This window comes from Panthera tigris, chromosome C1 (genome assembly GCF_018350195.1).
Source record: "Panthera tigris isolate Pti1 chromosome C1, P.tigris_Pti1_mat1.1, whole genome shotgun sequence".
Taxonomy (NCBI): Eukaryota; Metazoa; Chordata; class Mammalia; order Carnivora; family Felidae; genus Panthera; species Panthera tigris.
In genome coordinates, this window is record NC_056667.1 from 82,269,613 (window position 1) to 82,297,200 (window position 27,588).

The 27,588-nt window shown below is 34.9% G+C and overlaps 1 protein-coding gene across 4 annotated transcripts in view; it reads right to left on the bottom strand.

The window, feature by feature from the left end:
• The window catches only part of DPYD (dihydropyrimidine dehydrogenase), an 851,480-nt gene that overhangs the window by 363,538 nt on the left and 460,354 nt on the right, over window positions 1–27,588 (bottom strand). The window contains exon 14 of one of the 4 annotated variants that reach the window (XM_042997965.1): window positions 14,955–16,500. The exons of 1 other annotated variant lie outside the window; for it this stretch is intronic. In XM_042997965.1, the coding sequence (XP_042853899.1) occupies window positions 16,366–16,500 (135 nt within the window). In that variant the 3' untranslated portion in view covers window positions 14,955–16,365. Of the gene's footprint in view, window positions 1–14,954; window positions 16,505–16,536; window positions 16,871–27,588 lie in introns of those variants that run through there. 2 more of the 4 variants (XM_042997967.1, XM_042997966.1) reach the window with 2 other exon arrangements.

A 27,588-nucleotide genomic window follows, 5' to 3' on the forward strand; every position in this document is an offset into this window, starting at 1 on the left:
TAGCAAAAGAAAATTAAAATATCCTAAATATCAAATAATAAATTCTTAGCCATAGAGATTATAGTGAAACCAAAGTCAGCCAACATTGTTCACTGCCTACCCAACAGCCATTTCTATTTTTGCTCTTTCTGACAGAATCTTGGTATTTTTTTAGGGGACAATGTACCCAACTTAAGGCTTGCCTCTCTAAATTCTCTTCCACCAAGGGGAAGTCATCATCTGGCCAGTGAAACATAATCTCAGAATTTCTGAAAAAGCTTTGCTTTTCTGGTATCATTGCAATGTCCTGCTTTTCTTCTATTTCTTTCTGCCTGAAAAACATTTCTCAATGACAGCAATAAATACTAGAAAACAAAAAATCATGCCTTCAAATTTTTAAAGAGAAACTATTTTTAAGCTAGAAATTTTAAATCTGCAAAAATTCTAAAAAATGTACCTACTAAACACTCTTTCTGACAAGATTTCTGGATGCTTGGTTTTAGGAAAATAAGAGATCAAAACAAGAAAAGAAGAAATGGGATTCAGGAAACATGGAGAGTAGCATACAGTAATCTGAAGACAGAGAAATATAAATCTAGATTACAACAGGAGAGGCTGGTCTCCGGAAGATAGAATAAAACTGACTCAATTTTTGGAACTGTGTATAGAAAAAGTACTTATACATATGTAACAAATCAGGTAAAATATATTTAAAAAAAATAATGATAGTTTTATAAAAAAAAACCCTTCTTTAATGTGCAATTAAGTCCACATAAAAACTTTTGTAAGACAAAGGAAACATAATCATTGCACATCCCTTGGGTCAAAAAGGAAAAATATTTACATGGACTTAGTAGGATAAACATTAATAACAGAGAACTAAATCCTGAAGAACTACAACAGGAAGTCAATAGAAAATGTCTAACTTAAAAAAATTGCAGTGTAAGAATCTTATTTAGAAGCATGGATTTAAAAAAACCTAAAAAATGGTCAGAGTTGAAAGCAGTTGCTTTGCAAGAGCAAGAAAAGAACATGTGAAAAGGTGGGGCAGAAGGCAAATGAATTTTATATATACATTTTTAGTATTATTTGATGTTTAACCTTGTGTGCATATTACTTTGCTAAAGGCAAACTAGTATTTATTTAAAAAAAGTTTAATGTTTATTTATTTTTGAGAAAGAGAGACAGACAGACAGGCAAAGCATGAGCAGGGAGGCGCAGAGAGAGAGGGAGACACAGAATCCTAAGAGGGCTCCAGATTCTGAGCTGTCAGCACAGAGCCTGATGTGGGGCTTGAATTCAGGAGCCATGAGATCATGACTTGAGCCAAATCGGATGCTTAACTTACTGAGCCACCCAGGCACCCCAGGGCAAACTTTATTTTTAAAAAAGTTATAAAAAGTAGGCTAAGAGAAACTGTGATATGAAAACCAGTATGTTAAAGATTACTGTCCCCTATGTACAAAAATGTTCCTCAAATATTATAGGCAATTGACTCAATAGAAAAATAGTCAATATTTGTCAATTATTCCTCAATAAGGTTGGAGAAAGACAAAGGATGTGTAGTCATTTCATAGAAGAAGAAAAGTAAATACCAATGATGTGAAGAAGTGTTCAACTTTACTAGTAGTCAGGAAAATGCATGTGAGAACCAGGGGATACCATTTATCACTCATAGGACTTTGCATTATGGAAAAACTTTAAAACATTAACAACAAATGGTGCTGCAGGTGGTAGTGAGGATAGATGCTCTTACATTATTGAATATATAAACTGCTAGTATATTTTTGGAAATCAATCTTCAGTGTTTCTCAAATTAAATAATATATATACAGTGGACCCTTGGACAACATGGGTTTGAACAGTGCAGATCCACTTACATGTGAATGTTTTTCAATAAGAATACATACAGCACTGTAAGTGTACTTTTTCTTCCTGATGATTTTCTTTTTTTTTTCTTTTCTTTTTTTTTAACATTTATTTATTTTTGGGACAGAGAGAGACAGAGCGTGAACAGGGGAGGGGCAGAGAGAGCGGGAGACACAGAATCTGAAACAGGCTCCAGGCTCTGAGCATTCAGCACAGAGCCCGACGCGGGGCTCGAACTCACGGACCGTGAGATCATGACCTGAGCCGAAGTTGGACGCTCAACCGACTGAGCCACCCAGGCGCCCACCTGATGATTTTCTTAATAACATTTCTTTTCTCCAGTTTACTCTACTGTAATAATACAGAATATAATACATATAGAAAATATGTGTTAATGAGTTGTTTTATGTTATCAGTAAGGTTTCCCATCAACAATTGGCTATTAGTTAAATTTTGGGGGGGTCAAAAGTTAAACATGGATTTTGTACTGTGTAAGTTGGTGCCCTAGCCCCTTGAATTGTTCAAGGATCAACTATACTTCTGAAACAGCATTCCCTTTTTAAATATCTAGTATAGAGATTGCAAATATGCACATTTTATAGTGACAAAAATCCAAATGTGCATAAAGAAAGAAAGCATTGGGTAAATTATGCTACATCCAATTCATACTATAAGAATTATGCAGCTATTAAAAAATGAGTGAATAATATCAATGAGATACTTGCTTTCATGGAATTTATATTCTACTATGAGAGACAGACAATAAACAAATAAAACCATGTGTGCAAATATAACTATTTTATTGGAACATTAAAAGCTTGATGAAGTTAAAACCGTATCATAAAATAAAGAGCCATGGTTCCTGTTATAGTTTCATTTGACTAATTGATACCTGCATTGACATATATTTTCATCTAACAAATAAATATTTTAAATTACCAGTTACTCTTAGAAAATTATATGAGTTCTACTTTATCCTTCTCTGTATATATTTTCATTCATACACAGAGATATGTTTAGACACACACACACACACACACACACACACACACACGAGAAGGATATAGAACACTGAGGGTAGATTATAAATCATCACTGCATTCAAAGTTTTTTTTTTTCATATTGCATTTACTAAAGCAGAAGCATTTGCTTTGCCTATGTGAGCAGGATGAATAAAAGGTCTATCACATTAAAAGTTATAAAAGGTATATTACATGTCAACTTGGCAACAACTGAAGAAGCGCAGTACCATTGTTGAGAGAGGGGTCCAAGGGAATATATACTACAGATATAAAGATTTACTGTCAATCGGTGAACTATACAGTTATTGAATATGTGGATGTATCCAGTACTTCCCATTGCATTAAACTGTCTTATTCCCCCTTTAAAGTGGTGTTATCCACCTGAACACATATTCAATTACATTTTCCACTAAGGATGAACTGCTAAAATCAATGCACACATCACAGACACCTATATTTTTCTTTCACCATTACAGTTTAAGATTGCTACAATTCTATAAGTATTGACTGACATCATTAGATTATTTAGGGTGAAGAACTTGAGGCAAAGATACTGTTTCCGTGTGAGTACTCTAATAGAAAGTATTCAATTCCAGTGGGTTTTTTTTTTCAAGTAAGGGTTGAACCAGATTTAGGCACACATGGCTAAAAATACTGGACTGGGTAAATAAAGGATATATGCAGTCCAGTTGCACTAGTGATAACAAGGAAGAATTTTATTATTAATATTGGGAATAAAAGATAGTAAGTTCCATTCTCATAATATGAGTAGCAACTGAAGGAAAAGTCCACATTTCTGCCTTGATTGGTATCACAGAGAAAGCCACCCTCTTGCAGCCACTCTGGAAAACAGTGTGGAGGTTCCTCAAAAAATTAAAAATAGACCTACCCTATGACCCAGCAATAGCACTGCTAGGAATTGACCCAAGGGATACAGGAGTACTGATGCATAGGGGCACTTGCACACCAATGTTTATAGCAGCACTCTACAATAGCCAAATTATGGAAAGAGCCTAAATGTCCATCAACTGATGAATGGATAAAGACATTGTGGTTTATATACACAATGGAGTACTACGTGGCAATGAGAAAGAATGAAATATGGCCCTTTGTAGCAACATGGATGGAACTGGAGAGTGTGATGCTAAGTGAAATAAGCCATACAGAGAAAGACAGATACCATATGTTTTCACTCTTATGTGGATCCTGAGAAACTTAACAGAAACCCACAGGGGAGGGGAAGGAAAAAAAAAAAGGAGGTTAGAATGGGAGAGAGCCAAAGCATAAGAGACTGTTAAAAACTGAGAACAAACTGAGAGTTGATGGGGGGTGGGAGGGAGGGGAGGGTGGGTGATGGGTATTGAGGAGGGCACCTTTTGGGATGAGCACTGGGTGTTGTATGGAAACCAATTTGACAATAAACTTCATATATTGAAAAAAAAAAATGAAATTAAAAAAAAAAAGAAAGCCACCCTGTCTACCTCTGCCTTCATCTCTTAATTCCTATTTTGGAAGTTAAGATTTTAGTCTTTTTGTATTACCTCTCCCACAAATGTATTGTCCACCAGTCTCCCAACATATCTGAAGACATTTTCAGTTAAATCTGCAATCAATATTTTTTATCTTTGTAGGTATGTAAATACCGGTCACTGCAGTAACTGTGGTCTATAATCCCCTTTCTTTTCCTGTACCATTCTCCCCTCCCACTCCCACACAGGTTAAATGTTCTTCATTTATTTGGCTTTTCCTGAATCACAGGCTGAGTCACTCCACACACCATGGTAATTCCATAAAAGGGTTCATAATCTGATTTCCCACAAAGATAAACCTCTCAGATAACTGAGCAGTTTCATCACTTTCCTAAAAAATTCTTCCAACAGGCTCTTAACTGCCTGATCCCAGAATGCTCTCAAAGTATACTGCACACCTCTCACCCTGCAATTTTGACCAGTGGTCCTACCAGAAATTCCTTCCAACTCAGTCCAATGTTGGCTCCCTTCATTTATTTCCTTGTGTTTTTTTTAAGTATTTTTCTTTTGTTTTTAAGTTTATTTATTTAAGAGAGACAGACACGGCATGAGCAGGGAAGGGGCAGAGAAAGGAGAAAGAGAGGATCCCAAGCAGGCTCTGAGCCACCAGCTGCAGAGCCTGACATGGGGCTCAAATTCATGAACCCTGAGATCATGACCTAAGCCAAAACCAAGAGTCAGTCGCTTTGACTAGGCCATCCAGGCACCCCTATTTTCTTGTTTGGTGTAACATATTCTCCAGTAGTTTTCTAAGAAAGTGCTTATGGGAAGTAAGTGTAGTTGTCTTCCCTTCATATGTTTAATATTTTGGTTAGTACAGAACTCAATATTAAAAGCAATACTCCTTAGATTTTTGTTTTATTTTATTTTTTAAGTTTATTTATTTATTTTGAGAGAAAGAGAGAGAGCAAGCAAGGGAGGGGCAGAGAGAGAGAGAGAGAGACAGAGAATATCTCAAGCAGACTCCACGCTGTCCACACAGAACTCAATGCAGGGCTCAAACTTTATGAACTGTGAGATCATGACTTGAGCCAAAACCATTTGGGGCACCTGAGTGGCTCAGTCAGTTGAGCATCTGACTTCAGCTCAGTTCATGATCTCCATGGGTTCAAGTCCTGAATAAGGCTCTGCACTGACAGTTCAGTCTGGAGCCTGCTTTAGATTATGTGTCTCCCTCTCTCTCTTCCCTGCCCCTGCTTATGCTCTCTCTCTCTCAAATTAAAATAAATAAACATTTTTAACAAATAATAAAATAAAATAAAATAAATAATAAAAAAGATCAATGATACTAAGAGTTGGTTCTTTGAAAAGATAAACAAACTTTATATACCATTAGTCAGACATCAAGAAAAAAAAAGGGAGGGGAGCTCAAATAAATACAATCAGAAATGGAAGAGGAGAAGTTACAATTTGTAGAACAGAAATACAAAAAAAACTATGAGATTGCTATTAAAAAATATATGCCAATAAGTAGGGATAACTGAGAAGAAATGGATAAATTCCTAAAAACATGTAACCTTCCAACAGTGAATCAGGAAGAAATAAAAACTTTGAGCAGACCAATTACTAGCAATGAAATTGAAGCAGTCATCAAAAAACTCCAACAAATAAAAGTCCAGGACCAGATGGTTTCACAGGTGAATTCTATCAAACATTTACTTTTTTAAAAAAATTTATTTATTTTGAGAGAGAGAGAGAGAGAGAGACCCTACATTACCAAAATGAAGGATAAAAATCATATGATCATCTCAATAGATGTAGAAAATACATGTGACAAAATGCAATATGCGTTCATGGTAAAAATTATCAACAAAGTGTGTATAGAGGGAACATACATCAACATAATAAAAACTATCTATGACAAACCCACAAATAATTCCCCTAAGATTATGAACAAGAAAAGGACATCCACAGTCACCACTACTATTCGACATAGTAGTGGAAATCCTAGCCATAGCAATCACACAAGAAAAAGAAAAAGAAAATGCATCTGAATTGGTAAGGAAGTAAAATTACCACTCTTTTGAGATGATATGATACTATATGCAGATACTCCTAAAGACTCCACCAAAACACTGTAAGAACTAATAAATAAATTCAGTAAAGCTATGAGATCAAAACCACTATACAGGTATCTGTTGTGTTTCTGGGCACTAATAATGAAATATCAGAATAAGGAATGAAGAAAACAACCCCATTTACAATTGCATCAAAAAGAATAAAATACCTAGAAATAAGTTTAACCAAACAAGTAAAAGAAATATATGCTGAAAACTATACAACATTGATAAAAGAAATCAAAGATGACACAAATGGAAATAAATAACTTGCTTGTGGACTGGAAGAATCAGTATTGGTAAAATGTCTATATACCCAAAACAATGTACATAGTTAGTGAAATCTCAGTTGAAACACCAACAGTATATTTCACAGAACTAATATTTGGTTGGATAAACAAAAGACCTTGACTAATAAAAGCAATCTTCAGAAAGAATAAAAAAGCTGGAGATATCACAATCCCTGATTTCAAATTATACTACAAATATATAGGAATCAAAACAGTATGGTATTGGCACAAAACCAGACACACAGATCAACGGAACAGAATTGAGAGCCCAGAAGTAAACCCATGCTTATACGGTCAATTAATTTATGACATAACAGGCAAAAATATACTATGGGGAAAAGATAGTCTCCTCAATAAATAGTGTTGGGAAAACTGGACAGCTACATGCAAAAGAATGAAACTGGACCAATATCTTACACCACAAACAAAAATAAACTCAAAATCGATTAAAGATGTAAGTGTAAGAACTAAAATTATAAAACTCTTTTAAAAAAATATAGGGGGCACCTTGGGTGGCTCAGTTGGTGGAGCATCCGACTCTTGATTTGGCTTATGTCATAATCCCAGGGATATGGAATCAAGCCCCACATCTGGCTCTGTGCTGAGCATGGAGCCTGCTTAAGATTCTCTCTCTCTCTTTCTCTCTCTCTCTCTCTCTCTGTCTTCCTCTGCCCCTCTCCCCCACTTGTTTTCTCTCTAAAAAGAAAGAAAGAAAGAAAGAAAGAAAGAAAGAAAGAAAGAAAGAAAGAAAGAAAAAGAAAGAAAGAAAGAAAGAAAGAAAGACAGAAAAAGAAAAAGAAAATGCAGGCAGCAATCTCTTGGGCATCAACTTCAGCAATAATTTGTGGATATGTCTCCCCAGGTAAGGGAAACAAAGTAAAAAAAAAATAATAGAAACTACATCAAAACTTTTGCAAAACACAAGAAACCAAATGGGCTAAAGACTTACATGTGACACCTGAAAATGTAAAAATCCTAAAATACAGGCAGTAATTTCTCTAATGTTGACAGTAGCAACAATTTTCTACATTTGACTCCAAAGGCAAGGAAAATAAAAGCAAAAATAAAATATTGGGACTATACCAAATATCAATAGATTTTGCACAGCAAAGGAAACCATCAACAAAACAAAAAAGCAACTGCTGAATGGGAAAAGATACTTGCAAATATCTGATAAGGAGTTAATATCCAAAATATACAAAGATTTTATACAACTGAATACCAAAAATACTCCAGAAATAATCCAATTGAAAATGAGCAGAGGACTTGAATAGACATTTTTCCAAAGAAGTCATACAGACGGTCAACAGACACATGAAAAAGATGCTCAACATCACTCATCATCAGGGAAATACAAATAAAAACAACAATGGAGATACCTCACACCATTCAGAATGGCTAGAAGCAGGAATACAAGAAATGACAAGTGTTATTAAGGATACAGAGAAAAGGAAAGCCTTATGCACTGTTTGTGGGAACATAAATTGGTGCAGCCACTCTGGAAAGCATGATGGAAGTTCCTCAAAAAGCTAAAAACTACAAGTGCCATATAATCCAGTAATCTTAATTTTTGGGTATTTACCCAAGGAAAACAAAAACACTAACTCCAAAAGATACACCCCTATGTTTATTGCAGCATTATTTACACTAGTCAAGATATGGAAGCAACCTAAATGTTCATCGATAGATGGATGGATAAGGAATATGTAGTATATGTACACAAAGTAATATTAGCCATAAAAGAATGAAATCTTGCCATTTGTGTATTATGCTAAGTAAAATAAGTCAGACAGAGAAAGACAAATACCATGTGATTTCATTTGTATGTGAATCTAAAACACAAAACAAACAAACAATAACAACAAATCAAAAAAGAGAAATAGATCATAAATACAGAGACCAAACTGGTTGATGCTAAAAGAGTAGGGAGGGGGAAATAGGCAAAATAGGTGAAGAGGAATAAGGGTTAAAACTTCCAGCTATAAAATAAATATGTCACAGGGATGAAAAGAACAACATAGAGAACACAGTCAAAAATAATGTAATAACCTTGTGTGGTGCATACAGTAACGACCCTTAATGTAGTGAGCATTTTGTAATGTACATAATTATTGAAACTGAAACTAATATTATATATCAACTATACTTCAATTAAAAATTTTAAAATGTGAGAAAAAACTTAAAAGAGATGAAAAATTTTTAAGAGATTTAAGGGTCAGTCAATTGATATATAGGGATCTTATTTGAACACACTAATTCAAATAAACAAACTATAAAAAAATTAAAAGCAAATATAAAAGCTGACTAGATATTTTATGATATTAAGGAATTATTTTTAATTATTTCTAGGTATTATTCTAGTATTGTTTTCATTTTAAAAGAGTCTCTTCTTAGGTATGTTGAAATATGTACCAATTAAATCATACAAGAACTGATTTTTACATCAAAATAATCTGAAGTGGGAGGAGTGTGTAAGGTCACAATGAAAGAAGGTTGACTATGACATAATTATTGAAGCTTGGGGATGGATATGTTCTCATATTTTCAAATTTTCTATATGTAAAAATTTTAATATGCATAAATACTAAGTTCCATTATCTTTTTCAGATGTTTACAACAAGTTCTATAAAATATCTGTATCCACTATCACAATCTGTGTCTGCATGTTAGGTGATTATATACATCAAGATATTATTTGTGCCCTTTATAAATTTAATCTTTACTTCATAAGCTAGCCAATAAATTGGCATGAACTTACAGGTGTAAGTCTGAAAACTGTGGCTGTGACTGAATGATACTACTGTTTAAGCACCTAAAACTTAGCTGAAGAGACAATCTATAGCTTTGTTAAACTACTTATATTCACTGAAATCAGGAACCCTATTTTTAGAAGTAATTGTGAGGAAGAAATGTATTTTCAAGGAACTAATTAGTTTTTGGCATATGCTATATGAAGTATACTGGGCTTGAGATGTGGGTTCATGTTCTTTTCCTGAAATCATGGCAGAAGTCAAGTTCTAAAACCTTGATGAATTCAGCACAACAAAGGTAGAGAAATGCTGATTCGGCAATAGTGAGACTATCCAGGAACACTCTGTCCCCTTGACAACCACATAGAGTAAAATTTACTCCAGATATATCACAAGTCTTGACCTGAGCCTCATGTGCTAGTTAACTCTCTCTTACTATGATGATGACAGAATACATTAATAATGTTAGCCTTTGTTGAGCACTTACTATGCCCTAAACACTTGCTTAGATTTTACTTGTATCACACGTTATGAGAGTACCTGCACATGGGCAAACTCACTAAATTACAGTTAATTGACATTTTATTACAACAACTTTACAAATAGAGACTACAACTTAGATTTGAATAACTTGCACAAAATTCCCTACCAAGTTGCACAACTGGGCTGTATTGAGTAGTTCATCATTCAAGAAGTATTTGATTCTTGCTCTCAACATGTACCTTAGTAACTTACTAGATACCAAGAAGTATATCTAGTACTTCATCCATCATGCCAAATTGACCACTGTGTGATATTGGTTGGGCAAGTCACTAACCCTTCTGTGACTCAGTTTCCTTCCTATAAAGTATTGATAATTGTAAGTGCCCTTCACTACCTCATTGACTATGCACAACAATTCCTTACGGTAGATATTTCATCTGCTTTACCGCTTACTTATTAATAGTTTCTCTAGAGCAACCTTTCAGTGTCTCATGTCCTCATCTACTGCATGAGACTAATATTAATAGGATTGTTGTGGAGATTTAGTGAGTTAATTCACCTACAGTATCTGAGACTTAAACACACAGGAATTGTTTTCAATTAGGTAAACACCAAATGAATGGGAAAAGGGAGCAGACACAAGTGGCTTTACCCCTGAAACAAACAAACAAACAAACAAACAAACAAACAAACAAACAAGACCTAAATACCACATATACTGTGTCACTATAGGGCTCACTGCTCTTCTGTGTCTTGATTTTCTTTTTTAACGGCTTTTGATGCCATTTTTAAAGAATAAAGACAGACAGGTATTATGCAGTAGAAAAGCATTGCTTTTGGAGTTATATAAACCCAAGCAAGAACACTGGCTTCCCTATTTAATAGTCATGTGACCCTGAGTAATCTACTTAGTTTTCTGGGAGTCTGTTTCCTTAATTCTGATATAATGAAACAATATGAAAAGATATAAAATCTTTATTTCTAAGTGCTGTCTTGAAGATTAAATCAGATGATCTATGTCATAATAACATATAAATTATTTCAGTCATATTTTCCTCTGTATACAGTTTTTAGAAGAAGGAAGTTCTACAAAAGGATTTGATCTCAGGCTTTTACACCCGCAGATTAAGCATTTCTGCCCACCCCCACACCCCCATCCCCAGAAAGTAGCAACATCAGCATATTCTCCAACCAACTTTCAAGGTAGTACTTCCACTGGGAAGGCATTTTCAAACTGGTTTAATCATACATGTTTATGGACATATCATTATGGATACATCTCATATATTTAGTAGCATATTTCCCCTTTATGTCCCAATGCCTCAAAAAGATACCGTGTTTTTAATTCATTGACACCTGTCAAAGAGAGAATATCAGGCTTTATTTCAAATTTGTGACATCCCATTGCTGTGTGATACTTGACATCACAAGATATCATGCAATTCTCCACGTATTAAGCTCGATACAGTCCTAAATTTGCACTCCAAGCCCTCATTGACTTCAACAAGGCTTCGACTTGTAGAATGATTGCAGATCAAGTCATTTTGATATAATGTAATTTTTTTAAGTAGCTTTTTTCCATAAGTAGAAACATGCTGCGAATAGCAAACTACCTGCACAGCATACACACAGCAGTCAGTAATCCTGCTCCTTGTCAAAACATTTTCTGTTCATATGTGAGTGTTGACTGTGGTGAGAGACTTAAAAAGATTTTAAGGAAAATCGCTGCAGCCACACTCTACTCCCTTATTAGCATAATATAATTTGAGGAGCTTCATTAAAATCCATTCTTATAGAACCACACCTTGCATGCTTTATTACAATAAATTAGCTATCAATTGGACTATTGACCTTCTATGCATGTAAATCATAGCATGTTTTCCTTCATTTTAAGATCAGCTTTTGTTTCCAAATGAAGATTTATTTTGCCACTTGATCACAGACTGAACATATACCATAAATCATGAAGAACATAGTCTGCGGATATATGTTTCAAGTTCAAGCAGCAATGATCTGCTACTTATAATCCTGAAGACAATAAACATTTTTATCCAATCAACCAGACTCTAAAGAAATTCAAAGAATGGAAAGTCTTTGAAATATACAGGCTTTTGGATATCAAATTACCTTTGAAACCCTCCACCCAGAAGTATCTCTAACAAAATCCATTTGAAATACTGCTTCAATATTCTAAAAAATCAATAATTTAAACCACAGGTTGAACATTTTTACTGCTTCCACGGCAGACTGTCATTTTTCGAAATGAAAATGCTAATGATACCAAAGGGGAAAGCACTAAGCAGAAGAGATGCATGAATGAAACCTTGGATTGGCTAGACCTGCTGGTTTGATCTCTTTCTCCCTCACTCATCTGTGACAAAATGTCTTTTAAAATCAACAACTTTCATTTCAGTGTTTCTAAAAAATGCACTTCTCTGTTGTACATTACATCCTTCTCTATAGGAAGTTAAGGAATGTGCTGTAGTGAGACATTTTATAGTAAATATGAATACAGAATGTAATACCAAGTAGGCTGTATTATTTCAGCATAATCTATAATGTCGGGACACATTTAAAATATTGCACAGAACACTGGGGAGAAGATAATCCCCTGGTACCAACGATTTTCATATTCATACCACTGTACTAAAATACGAGTAGTAAAGGAAACCATGGAAATCCAGGGCCCAGAGGAGTTCAATTCAGAAGAAACTTTTTCATTGCCTCTCAAATTATTTATAGTGTTTAAAATTTTTAAGAAATCAGGGTGTGAGTTCAGGGTGATCTCCTTCTCTATGGGGGTCCTGGATTTGGATCTGGTCTACCTGACATAACAATCTTACTAATACAGTGGGTGAATACTGAAGTAAAATCACTTTTGTTCAAAAACATGTAAGTGTCATTCATGGAATATGAGACATTCTTACTGGAACACAGGCCAGGGAAATAAAGCCAACAAAACAATGATTATTAATGAACAGTCAAACACGATCCCAAGAGCTGTGGACTTAGGAGGGAGAAATCTTGACCCATAAAATAAGGTGGTTTTAAGAGGCCCAAAGATTTACTTAAAAGTAAATCTTTTAACAAGATTCTCATTTTCGTTCCTAAAAAACCTGTAGCAACTTAAATTCAACCTGCAGCCAAATGGTGGCAAAAGAACACTACTGATCGGTTTCTGTCATATGATAAATCACATCACATTTCATCTGGAAGAATGAAAAATCCTAATATGAAATAGAAGAGAGGAATTCAGCCTTTGCTGAATGGCTGCTGTGTTTGTGGCACTGAACTATGACTGATGACTACAGGGACATAAAAAGCAAGGGGATTCAGAATTTGTTAAGCCTCAGTTTATCCATGCAGTGGGGATTATGACATCTAACATAGCAAGTTGCTAGTAGTGAAAGAGAAAATGTACATTATGCGGGTTTCAGAATGCCTGATATGTAATATATACACCATAAATACCCAATGCTAGTTTCTCAGAGGAAGATGGACACTGCTCAAATAACTCTAAAGAAAAACAAAGATATTCTAATTAAACATGTAGAACAGAATATAGAACAGAAAGGAGCTGAGAGTAGGCTTGCCCATCCTCTTTAAGAAGGCTACACAACATGTTAGTGGCAGAGTTGCAATTTTTGTCTTCTTCCTATGACAGCAGGAAGTTCTTCCAAAGGTTGATGGGGACACAGTTTTAAGGGAAGAGAAAGTCTCCAAGGAGAGTCACGCCTAAACTGGCTCCTGAGGGCAAATTAAGTGTCCTGTAGGCCAGATATTGGGCGGGCTCTTCAGATAGGAGCACACTGCATAAACAAGTGCTATTGGAAGGCAGAATCGAGCATCTTCAGGGAACATGCAGGGCACCCTCAAGTCGGTTTTTCTTGAACAGTGAGCGGTCTCCAACTCCATGTGTACAAGCATGGTCTGTAGACCAGATAATAAAAAGAACATGTGGGGTCTGAGACATTATATAAGGCTACAAAGGGGGCACTTATATTTTGAAAATCTTAGCCTTCTGTTTCTTAAACCTTTTTGTGAAAAGGCATAGATGAAATAAGGCTAAGAAAATACTGGGTTGCAACAAGAGGGCCTTGTATGACCCACTAAGGAGTGTGAATTTTCTCCTATGGGTAGAAAGCAGAGAGACATGTCCACATATACTTTAGGGAGGTAAGTTTGGTTGCAAATAAGTACATTGATATCTGTCAGGAGACACCAGGGAAATCAGACCTTTTAAGAGGTCCAAGTGATGTTCTAAGTGAGGACAAATGAGGCCTTGAAGAATGAAAGTCAGTGTGGGGACAGAACATACATATTTAAGTATGGTTCTGGATTTGCTAATGGATTCTATGGAAATGATCAATATGCCCTTTGAGAAAGAAGGGGAGGGAGAAAGAAAGAGAAAGGGAGAGGAAGAGGGAGAGGGAAGGGACAGAAGGAGGCAGGGAGAAGGGGAGGAAGGGAGGAGAGATCGAAAGAGAGAGAGTTCACATGTGAACTCAAAGTTTTAATAAATTTGCCTTTCTAAGAAGCTGCATCAAAATTATTTGTTCCATTGTTGATTTTATTATTATTGATTATGTTGTTATTACATTAGCATTTGAATCTGTGAAGTACTGTAAGACAGTTTGTTAACAATTTGTCAGAACACCTCTGCTGAGTGGGAGGATGACACACATCATTATCATTATTATTAAGATTTTCTTTTACAGCTGGTATCATGATAAATGATTTACAGATAAACAGAGCAATACTCAAGTTATTTATATCAAGTTAATTAATCATATTGATTTAACATCCTGTTCTGTTAACTTTTCCCCTTTAGATGTTAGTTTTAGATCTAATTTTAGAATAATTAAATTGAGTTCAAACTTTAGAACTCTACATTAGTACTTCTATCTCATCTGAGAAATTATTAACATTTTCAGTTCAATTTTAATAACTGCAGTTCCTCTATTAGAGTGACCTTTTCCTTCCAAATATTTGAAGTAATTATAGTGGGAGAATAAAAGTACCCATTGACAGTTTTCTTTCGATATTGAAAAGTTCTGCTTCAGCGAGTGGCACAGGACACAAAAGCCATGTTTTTCTCCTCCTATATTCACCTCCTTTGTGAATGGACCAACCACAAACAGCTGCCAAGTCAGAGATCCTGGAGCCATTCTTGCCTTTTCCCTCCCCAGACACAAAGCTGCTACTTTAATCTCCTTTAAACGTTTTAAACAGGTCCACTTTACTCTAGCCTCAACAATTTCTTCCCTAGTATATTGCATCTGTACACGCCATGAAGTTAGGGCTTTGCCAAGTTCCTCACCACTCTATCCTCAGGGACCAAGAACAGTGTGTAGACATAGAGTCATTTGTTGTGAAATACTTGTGGAATGAATATATGCATCTTCTCCCACTCTTGCATAGCTATTTTCTAAACACTTTATACACTACTATCAGAGAAACCTTTCTAAAATCCATATCCAATCCTGTCTTGTCATTCTTGGCATAACATCCATTTGTCATCCTTGAAGATAAAGTCTAAACTCTTCTCAAACTACAAACAAAGCTCTTTATTATCTGGTTCTAGTCTAACTTTCCCTATTCTCATTACATCATCTTTCTAGTGAAACTAAACTCCCACTTATACTGGGCTTCTCTCTCTGCTTGACTTTGCACATGCTACTCAGTCACACTGTGTCCCTCCTCTTCTGACAGGCACTGTTCAGGACTCCTCTTAGACTCATCTATTTTCCAGTGACAGCCCTTATCTCCAGCTTGGTCTGGTGCCGCCTATGGATATTTACAGCTCTTGTTTCTTCCTCTCCTACATGTTTTACAAAGTATGTGAGTTGGCTCCCGGTGCATGTTACCACAAGATTTCAAGGTCCTCTGAGAGTAAGGACAGAGTCCTTCATTGTTCTATACTACAGGAACCATAAAAATGAACAGAGAACTACAGTGACTATAAAATACTGTAACAATATAATATTAAGAGTGCCAAGTACATGGTATGAAAGTGTCCAATCACCATCTATATGAACTTTAATTCAGACTAACTCTCCTCATCTACATATGGGAGCTCTTAGGCTAGAGCAAGAGCTAAGGTAAATCTTTTTAAGTCACACAATCTGTGCATTTGGATCCAGAATGATAAAAACACCAAGTAGGAGAGCAGAGAACAGGGAAGAACACCTGATTCAGACTCCTAGAGTAATTAACAGTCCTTATCCTTGCTATCTAGAGTATATTACATGTTTCTCCCAGGCATTAATTCAGTATGTCATGCTCAAAATTTAGCTTAGAACATTTATTTATATCCTTGAAGTACATAAATTGCCAAACAGTAAGAGACTACTCTTTGAATATATGCCACCTTATAACATTTTCTCTCACAGTCCAGGAACCCAAATAAACTGGCTATTCTCCAGAGGTTGCCTATACCTCCACACTCCAAAGCCAATTTTCAGACTTGCTCTTATGTCATGCCTCCAATGGAAGTGGGTCAGCCTCTCCCGATAACCACACTTTCTGGAACAAGAGAGAAGAATGAAAAATGGTAGCTGCTTTCACTGTTGGTTCTACCGGCTAGCTGTCATGGTGATATGCTATTAAGAATATTAAGGCAATTATTAGGCCTTCCTACTTTTACTATTCCAGTTACCACTTATGCTAGGAGTCAATGTTACAATGAGAAACAACTTCACACTCTTTCTGATGGCAATAATAAAAAGCATTGCTGGTGAGTATGTGAAGAAATTAGAGCTCTCATACTTTGCCAGTGAAGAGTGAACTGGTGCAGCCACTTTGGAGGACAGTTTGGCAGGTCATCGAAAAGTCAAACCTGTAGTTACCACATGACCCAGTCATTCTGCTCCCAGGCATACCTGAAAGAGACTTGGATACATATATCCACTCAAATACTACTTATAACGGGCAATAAGTTGGAAAAACAACCCCAAATATATAAAAAAATGTAGTTTATCCACAAAAACAAATGAAGTTTTGATATGTGATACAACATGGAAGCTCTCTAAAAATATTATGCTAAGTGAAAGCAACCAGACACAGAAGGTCACATATTGTATGCTTTCATTTATACAAAATGTCCAGAATAGGCAAATCCGTGGAGACAGAATACACATTAGCCGTCTCCAGGGGCTAGGCAGTGTGGGGAGTGAGGAGTGACTGCTACCAGGTATGGGTTTCTTTTCTGGAGTGACAGAAATACTCTAAAATCAATTAGAAAGCAGTGAAGGTTATTTATTTTTAAAACAGTAAAGTTTATGATACGTAAATTATAAAAGAAAGAAGTTTAGAATGAGATTGATGGCTAATGTTGCTAAATATTGTTATTTCTTACTCTGAATTTTTTAAATTGTAGGGATGAAACTTTCTAAGGCATTAAAAAAGAAATTGTGGTTACATAACACACATACACAAAAGCACACGTTAGGTATATGTGTGCATACAAATATAAATAAATATATATATGCCAACTTAAAGTATTACAATAAGTTCTCAACAGATGATTACATGATCTTATGACATACGGAACTTAATTCTTTTGATAGCTGCCTATTGATGGAAACCATTTAGATTTTGACTTAATATAAAAAAAAAACACTGAAATTTATATGTAAACATAGAGGAGGAATTTTTCCTGAAGGTTGTGTTTTGTAAAATTTCTTCCTTAAAAGTTTAATTACAATGATAGATAAATCTACTTGATTTCTTTTTATGCAAACTTTTATCACTTACAATAAATAGATTTTGTAGATCATCTCTCTGAAGAATAAAATGAAAAACTGAGTAGATCAAAATATAGAATGAAGTTGCAGCAATGACCTCCATCTGATTTTTCTCCCTCAGGAGATATATCTTTAAATAAGCAATTTCAATGTTTAGCCTTGTATTCCCTTTGGTAAATTCACTTTTCTTCTCTCTTGCATAATTTCTTTATAAAGACTTCATAACCTAAGACTCTGCACAGAATGAATATGATTTTTCTTTACTCTTGAAATAAAGAATATTTTATATATTATATCTTTTTTATGTTTGTGATTTAATATTTTAGAGCATTGCTTTAAACAGGTTGAAAACACCTTTTGTGCTAAAATAGTAAATATTTTCATTTACCATGCATATATCTCCAAGGTTAATGCTAATTCAAAGACATTTTAGAGAGCACATAATGTGTATTTCTCTTTTTCTATTTAGAAACATATAGTAGATACAGAATCTCAAATGGAAAACAGTGAGAAAAAAATATACACATATCCATCCAATCAGAGGCAGATATAGATTTTATTTGCTAAAGAGGCAGAAGAAAATGTTGACATCATAATTGCATTAAGGCCTTCTTATGTTTTAGAAATCTAGCTTTGGAATGTTTAGAATTTTCTCTGGCTTTCTTAACCACACATAAAAATCCAAGATTTATTGTGCACCTGTGACCTTTTGTCTCAACTGCAACTTATATTCCATTTAAAATCCTCAAAACTATTGGAATCTGGACAGTAAATGCTAATAGAAGTGATTATTTGTATTGGGTCTCTTGCAAAGAGGTGATGTATACGTGTACCTAATTTCATTTATTAGGGCCTATATTCTTCAATTGATTAATTTATTTACAGAGAGAATTCTCATGTATTTCAATCACACATAACTTTTTGAAAAAAAGTTAAACTTCCTTAGCTATAAAGTACAATAGCAGCAAAACAAACCCCTGGTGCTTTTATTTTTAAAGGCACTCAGATTTTTCAGGTAATTCATCAAATTCATTCAGCAATGAAAAACATTTAATTAGGTATTGAAATATTCTATTATTACATTTTACTAAATTATAAGCAAAAGCTAGTTGCATGATAAAATGATATCAATGATAAAACTGCAATTCTCTCATTACAACTAAAATGTCTTGTTTCTTTAAAGTATTATCCAAACATATCTGTATTACGTCTAATATTTTATGGTTCATGGTAATGCATAAATTAAAAATTAAATAATGAACTCAAGTTCTTATTTCAGATGTCTTTTAATCAGTCTTATTTGTCATCACATATTTTCACTAAAGAGGCAATTTTTTCCTTAGATAGATGGGATTTTCATAATTTTTTTTGTACATGAACAGCAAATAACATATGTTAAAAAGAGGAACTGTAAAAATGCAATGTGTATATGAATATAATGTGATATAGTGTATCAGAGCTGATACATGGCAAGCAAGCAGCCTATTTTACATGTTGAAGCACACTTTAAGCCCTCCTTTGCTCATGTAATTTAGGCTTCAGATGTATTTGTCAATTGCTCACTGCAGAATAGCTGCAGAACTGAAACAAAACCTTCAGTATAAAAATGACAACCCTTTTGTTTCCACTAAATCCTTATTCTGTCATCCACTGGCAGTGAGCTTTCCAGTCATGTTCTCTGCCAGTCCTTACCAGTTTGCCAATTACACAAGCTGCTTCCCAGACATCAGACACAAATTCCACAAGACTGCTGTGCAAGCGTACCCTAATTAACCATCAGCTTAATTAGACAATTTACTGTGTAATTAGCAGGCAATTAGTCAACACCTCTCAGATCTTATTGACTGCTGTGACAGCCTTTCCGTCTCTCCACATTCCAATACACAACAGCGACCATGTTTCTAGCACTCTTCAACCCGGTACGACATGGCTCTAGATGGAGAAGTGGGTAATATTATATAACAAAGGAAAAAATCAATATGTAGCCTCTCCAATTATTGAACTCTTTATAAACATGCCTTTTATTTAATACTGGAATGCTAATATTAAAGATATCTTAAGTATCTGCTCTAAATACGGCTTGATAGCCAACTTCTAAATATGTTTTATTTCATGTTTTAATGCAAAACGATTTCAGTTGTATGTACTGTGAATTATGCTCCATGACCAGCTATGCCTATAATAATTTGAGTGAATTTTTTGATATGTGTGTATCAGCCCTACTCAATTAAATACCATTAATGTTAATTGCAGTTATAGACACAAATCCCACAAAAACTGATGGAACACATTCTAGAGTTGGGCAGCACTTTCTAGTTTTCTTTCAGTGCACTATGAACAGGTTCAGAAACAGAGAGTCACAACTTGGTGTTTTAACATTTACAATAACACTTATCAATTTTACATGAAAAAGCATTTTTAAACATAGTTTTCTCTGAGCCCATGTGTATGTTGCATAACATCCACTTGCTCTTTGCATTGAAATTTCTGACCCCTATAAAAATACTTCCCATTTTCTGAAGATTTTATGACTGGTAACTAATGAGATCCCAACAGCTATAAGGAAGAACAATTCTTTATCTTTTTTCTTTTCAGAAATATTAAAGAAGATGAATTTTACTGAGTGACTTAAAAGTCATAAAATCTCCTGTTAATGGAAAGGAACAGAAAGGAAGGATATGTGACCATCCCTTCATAGTTTAATTGGTTAGTTGTCATCTACATTGCCTGATAGCTGATAAACTAAAATAAGTATAAAGTACTTACTACAACAGAATTATTCCTATACTATTTACAAGTTTCCTTTACCAACAACTTTCTCTGTTTTCTTTTTGAATATAAGGGTCCAAAAATTCTAGGCAAGGAGAACAGTCAGTGAAGGGCCATAGGTGAGAATGAGGTTGGCTTATTGGAGCAACCCAGAAAAGGCCATTATGGCTCTCGCTTAATTGGCACAAGGTGAAATCAAATGAGATGAGGTCTGAGAGACAGGCAGTAGCCAGATGATAAAGTGATTGTATAAGGATTTTGGATCTTACTCAAGGGCTATGGGAAGTCATTGGAATATTTTAAGCAAGGGAGGGACATCATATGATTTCTTTTGTAAGACACCATTTAGGCTATGTTATGGAGGCTGGAATGTAGGACAGATGAGAGTGGAAACAGGGAGGCTCTTGTACAGGGCTAGTAGAGTATTCAGTGAGAAATCATGGGGACTTGGATGTGGGTGGTACTGGTGAAGATGAGTCCTTAAATGAGAAGAGCAAAATTGCAGTGATTTTATGCTTTAATAAATGATTACATAACAACTAATGTTTTAGTTTGGTATGCAAATTGTGGTAAGAATAACAATAACTTTTACTGATACGGTGTTTTACATGTTACAAATCATTTTTACACCTTTTTTTTTTTAGAAAGGGAGAATGTGAGCAGGGGAGAGGGGTGGGGGTGGGGAGAGAGAGAGAGAGAGAGAGAGAGAGAGAGACAGAGAGAGAGAGAGAGAGAAACTTAAGCAGGCTCCATGCTCAGTGTGCAGCCTGACATAGGGCTCGATCTCATGGTCCTGTGATCATAACCTGAGCCAAAATCAAGAGTGGGATGCTCAACCGACTGAACCACCCAGGTGCCCCATCTTTACATCTTCTATTTTTCAAAAATTCAAACTGAGTATCCCTAGAATACTATAAGAAAAGGAAAGCAGGTATTATGTTATTAGTGAGCATGCTGAGGTTTACAGAAGTTAAGTAATTTATTATTGACAGTCACATTACCTAGGAAAGAGATAGCCCTCAACACTTTCTTCCAAATAAAGGGAAACAGTTGTAATACTTGAATAATAACTATTATGGTTTGCTGTGAAAACCATGATTGAAAACTTAAGTTAAAATAAATCCTCTAGACTTCTGCATGCAATCTCATTTTTTTCTTTCAATACATATTTTTCTTTATATAATTTGTTTTTACCTTTGGTGCCATAACATTTCTCTTCATATTGATCAAGAGAAGATTTCAAAATACAATGTAATGTTTGTTTATTCACTCACTGAAAAACTGTTTATATGCTAAGTGGCTGCTTACCTTATGCTGGCTATTGCAGAAAATCCAAGTATCCTTGTAGCAACCTCAGAATTCCAGCTACAGTGAACCAAACTGAACAATGACCCCAGCTCTTGTGCTGTGAAATCCATCCCTGCATTGTACTGCATTCCTACAACTCAGCCAATGATTGAACAGAACACAGACTAACTCATGCTCTTTCCTGAGAACTGAGGACTTTGTAAAGGCTTTGCTGAAATTTACTTAGATGCAAGACACTCTAGGCAGGATGCTTACACTCAACCTTCCTTCCTCTCTCCTTCACCTGGAGGCAGGCTTACACTGTGGTCTTATGGCTCTCCCAACCATATGCTCCACCTTCCTCCCTATTTTCTTTCACGGGTATTTCACCTAATAAAATTCTTGCATGTTTAATCCCATCTTGGCAACTTGTTAGTGGAAGACCTGGACTAAAACAATTGTGATGTCATGTTAAATGACACTTAAATGATCAATTACAAGATATCCACATGGGCGCCTGAGAGGCTCAGTTGGTTAAGTGTCCAACTTTGGCTCAGGTAATGATCTCATGGCTTGTGGGTTTGAGCCTCACATCAGGCTCTGCATGGATTTGTGGTCGACTTGGGATTCTCTCTATCTCCCTCTCTCTCTGCCGCTCCCAACTTGCCCTCTCTCTCTCACTCAAATAAGTAAACTTTAAAAAAATGATACCCACAAAATCTAGAAAAAAATCTCAGTATGAGAGACATTTTATAAAATTTAAGAAACTTTTATAATGTGCTTTCATGTAATTAATGTCAATAGTTAAAGTTTGACATAGACTTTAGCAATATAACAGAGTTTCAAAATGTGGATTTTGGCTAAGATCTTAAGAGGAATTGAAATAAACTACAAAAATAAAATTTCCCCTTGCAGAATTATTCAAGTACATGACAAGAATCTGCTTAGAGAACTTTTATACCCTTCTCCCTTAGTAAGAATACAAAAGGTAGGGATGTTGGAGGTTATAAAATTATTTCTTTGGATCATACTAATTGTGCGTTCAGAGTCTCACTGCTATCCCCAAGACCCAAGAGAGGGGCTGCAAGAAACCCTGAGAATATTCAATATGTGTTCCCTGCAATTTCTTTTTCCTTTCGGAGGGGAAGGCACAGTGTGTAGTGTGCCAGCTCTGTTTGATATGTCTAAATAGTAACATCTGGGTTGTCTGCTGCTGAAAAATGAGCTAAAAGAGATGCAACTGTACCTTGACCAGCCTGCATTCCTAGTATTTGTCAGGGAAAAGGAAATATAAGATTTTCCTGTGGGCCATTTAAGGGTCCCATATAGAATAAGGTAGTGTGAGGTCACTCTAAGGTCTACTCAGTAGGGACCCCTGAATAGGCAAAGAAGTCTCAGCAAAGAAATGTTACATAACTCAAGGGCTCCTACGAGTTGTGTAGGGAGTAAGTTATAACCAAAGATTCAAAAGAACCATAGCATAAAGTTCCCCAATGATGGAAGCAAGTTTTGAAGAACGCATGACAGCACTCAAGAAAAAAGCCTAAAATATGTCCTCTAAAGAAGACGATTATAGCTGTACAAAATTACATTTATCCAAAAAAGTGAAATTGTTCATCATGAAATGGTGATATTTATCAATTTAATAATCACAATATTACTAAACAATGTGCCATACTCCAAAATACATCTGTCCTACTGATTAGGCTAGGGAAATAGTCAACATGTACTTTTAAGTTCCTTCATATGCAAAGTCTGAAGGTTACAGGACCTGCCTTCCGAGGGCTTACACTCAGGAAAGAAAAAACAGAAACAAACACATAAAAAATCCATTCTATCTTATTTCAATTGAGAAAAACTTTATAAAAGCTCAGAGACTCAGGAGAAGATAACCATTGGTCAACAGCCACAGAGGACTTGAATGGCTTTTTAATATTTGAATAGAAGAAGAAATCATCTTTCTTTTTTCTTTAAAATTTTATTATGAAAATGTTCAAACTACAGAAAAGTTGAAAGAATTTTACAGTGAACGCTTGTGTACATTTAAATTCTATAATCAGTGATTTGCTGATTATCACATGCCCATCTCAATATACCCATCAATTCACCTCTTTATTTTTTTGATGCATTTCAGAGTAAATTGCAAACATACATATTCTTCAATCTTAAATGTGTCACTACTCATATTATTAACTAGAATTCAATATTTGTTTGCTTTCATTCTGTAAAATTTACATGCAGTGAAATGCACTGATCTTAAGTACACCATGAAGAACAAATCATCTTAAGGAAGAAAAAGGGTAAAATTAAGGTATAGATGACATAAACACAATAAGTCTAGTGATTAGATTGGTTTAATCAGAAAAGAGAGACTCTGTGAGAAAGAGTTGAAGATATTACTAAAAGTGGTGAATGCGAGGGGTGCCTGGGTGTCGCAGTAGGTTAAGGAACTCACTTTTGGTTTCAGCTCACGTCATGATCTCATGGTTTTGTGAGTTCGAGCCCCACATCAGGCTCTACACACAGATGGAGTGTGGAGCCTGCTTTAGATTCTTTCTCTCCCCCTCACTGTCTGCCCCTCCCCTCTCATGCACACACGCTCTCTCTCAAAATAAATAAGTAAACTTTAAAAAAAATTAAAAAAATAAATGAAAATGGTGAATGGGAGATACATTATGATTAATAGCAAATTCCAAATTGAATTATCTAATTCCTATGCTTAAAACCTCCACAGGTTCCCTGAGGTCTATATAATCACATTTAAATTCCTGGCCTAAAAGGCCTTTCCCATAGTCTTTCCAGCTACTTACACCACCTCATGATACATATGCTGAATCTTACTTAAGATTTAGCTGCTGAATCTTAAATATGCTTGGCACTCTTATGACCATGAATGTCCATGTGCTATCCTTCTGCCTAGAATAAAGATGAAGCTCCAATGTGAAGTCATTTTTCTTTTTAAAAATGGAGGAAAATACTGTTTATTACGTAACATATTTAGTCCAAGAATCTTTGTTGCCTTATGTCAACATTCAGTCAGTCCTACTGGGTCTTTTAACATATACTCTGAACTAGAATTTAAGTTTTATAGAGCAAAGACCATTCACACACACACACACACACACACACACACACACACACACACACATATATGATTGTGTCATATATAATGATTGTGTCTAATAAATGTTTGTTGGGTGAATGAGATCAAAAAGAGGGCATACAAAGGACATTAGCAACAGCTCTCAGGATACATCTAGTCTAGACCATATACCTAAAAGCAACGCTTTCCTTGATGATACTTTTAGATAAATTTTAACTTTGAGGGTGAATTGGCAGAAGAGGAATGATAAGTTGTTTCAAACATGTGGGATACTATGGAAAAACTTGCAAATGAGTAAGCAGAACAGGATAAAAAGAGCAGCAGACTTAGCTGAAGTAAAAGTAGTAGATGAAGAAGTGGAGTAAGGTAACTGGCATATGAAAAGGAAGTTGGCTGAACATTTCTCTAGGAAAGCAGTCACTTCCTTCTGTAAGCATCTAATGACACCTCATTTCAGGAACAGTGGTGATTGGATATGAAACCAATTGCAAGTCATGTAAGAAAAAGGAGCATAGAGGGAACCGTAATTTAAAACTGAGTATGTCTTACAACAAAATGGCCAATGTAGGTACATCTCCAATAAAAAAAAACTTGGCAGTGAGGTAATCACTGGGTTTTATATTTTAAGTATTTTAACAATGGATATTGTTAAACAATGTATGCCTACATAGTAATGACTAGAATCTTGTTAAAAATCAATAAAGAAAATACAAAGCCAAGGAGTATATTATGGAATTCAAGTCATGTTAATTTCAACCAAGGCTGTATCATCCAAACATAGCCAGAATATGGATATTTTTGACCAGTTAAATTTAAATTCTGCAAAAGAATTATGTGAGACAGGATAAGAGTAAAATTAGTTTCTCAAACAGCAGAACTGTACTTTATGAAAATTTCCATTAGCCATGTTTATGAGAATTTTCCATTAACCTTGACACCAGTTACTTTAAAAACAAAACAAAACAAAAACTCCAAAGCTGAAAGAAGTATTTTCCAGTACTAGTTAGGTTCTTCTAACTGCTAAACCAAATCAAAATTGTGCATGTCAATTTATATTATTAAAAAGTCTATTTGAGTCTCACCTTGTCCACCCTACCAAAATGATTAACTAATTAACAAGTGTGAAATCACAGCCTGAAATGGAAGAGGGGAAGATGTAATTATATTGGAAAATTGATTGGTCTGCTTTATAGTCAACTAGCCCAATTGTGAAATAAAAGGTAAAAAAGATTGGGAGCAATTTAAATATCTTTAATAATGTACCTGGTTAAAAATATTATTTTGGCTATAATTAAAGGATTTATAGTTAATATTAGAAGTACTTACATTAACCTATGTTTGGAAACATCTTAATCTATATTTTCTATTGAACAGACTAAGTCTGGCATATGTGGCATGGTGGAAAACAATGATTAGAACCTTGGAGAAAGATGTGGAATATTTTTTGTTAAATTCTAATTTGCCAGACTTAGCTTCAGTATTCAAAGTGTACACACAAATGGGCATATAGGAATACACATTTTCCTTTGTTGTTGAAAAGATCAGGGTTGCTTCATAGGAAAGCTTGCTAGATAGTTATAAAGTGAGCATTTGGTTGAAATCTCCCATAGGACGATTACATGTGAACTGTAACCTTTTAATCAACCCATTCTTTATAATTTGAGGATGAGTCAATTTTAACAATTTCAATACAATAAATCTAAATAACAAAGAACCTAATCAGGTGAAAATCAAACTATGAGTAGACAGAAATCACTTATGGTTTTAGCATGTTAAAAGTCTCCCAGACAAGAAGTTTCCATTGAATTTGTTTAAATAATTATAACTCCTTAGTGCATAAATACATATCATGAGAACAATGTTGCACGATAAATAGAAATTAATTATGTACCAAATTTGAAGCTAGAACTATATCAAGGAAAATAATGCACTGGACAGCTGTTCATTTATTGTTTCATAGACTTTCATGATAATGTTATGTAGAAACTCAATAACAATAAAAGAAATCAGTTTGACTTAATGTTTAAAAAATTCAGATCTTTATTTCCAATAAGGCCTTTTAAAGTAAGTTAGAAGAACAAAGTGTAGTCTTTTGTTATAATCCAAAGAGAATTACCCAAGCTCTAAAATATTATTACATAACATATTTGTGAAATTTTTCTTAACAGCTCTAAATATTATTTTTAGCATTTATAGTCCTGACAGTGTTATTCCTGAATCCTTGTCTGGTTGATAGGTGCTAGCAATTTGTGCAAATGTAGGCAACTTCCTCTCAATTAAGATAATGTGGATCGAAACAAGTTTCTTGAAATCCACATGGGAGAACAGACAACCTACATGGTAAAAAGTCTGCAAACCTTATTATAGAAAGGAAAACAGGACTATTTAGAAAGGAAAAAGAAAAGGCTTGTTGATAGGACATGAGAGCTGTCTCCAAGTAACTGAAGAGCTGTCATGTGGAATTGTGGTTCAAATTAGAATCCTATAATTATTCATTCATCTAACAAGTATGCATTGCATCCTTCCTATCTGCCAGACCTGGTTCTTGGCACTGGGCATACAGTAGTGAGCAAGAAAGACAACATCCCTCTTCTTATTAATCTTACTTCATATGGCTAAAACAGAAAAATAAACAAGTAAACAAAAACATGATCAAGAGAATGGTAATTCCACATCATGGTAAGCGCAGTGAAAGAAAAAAACAA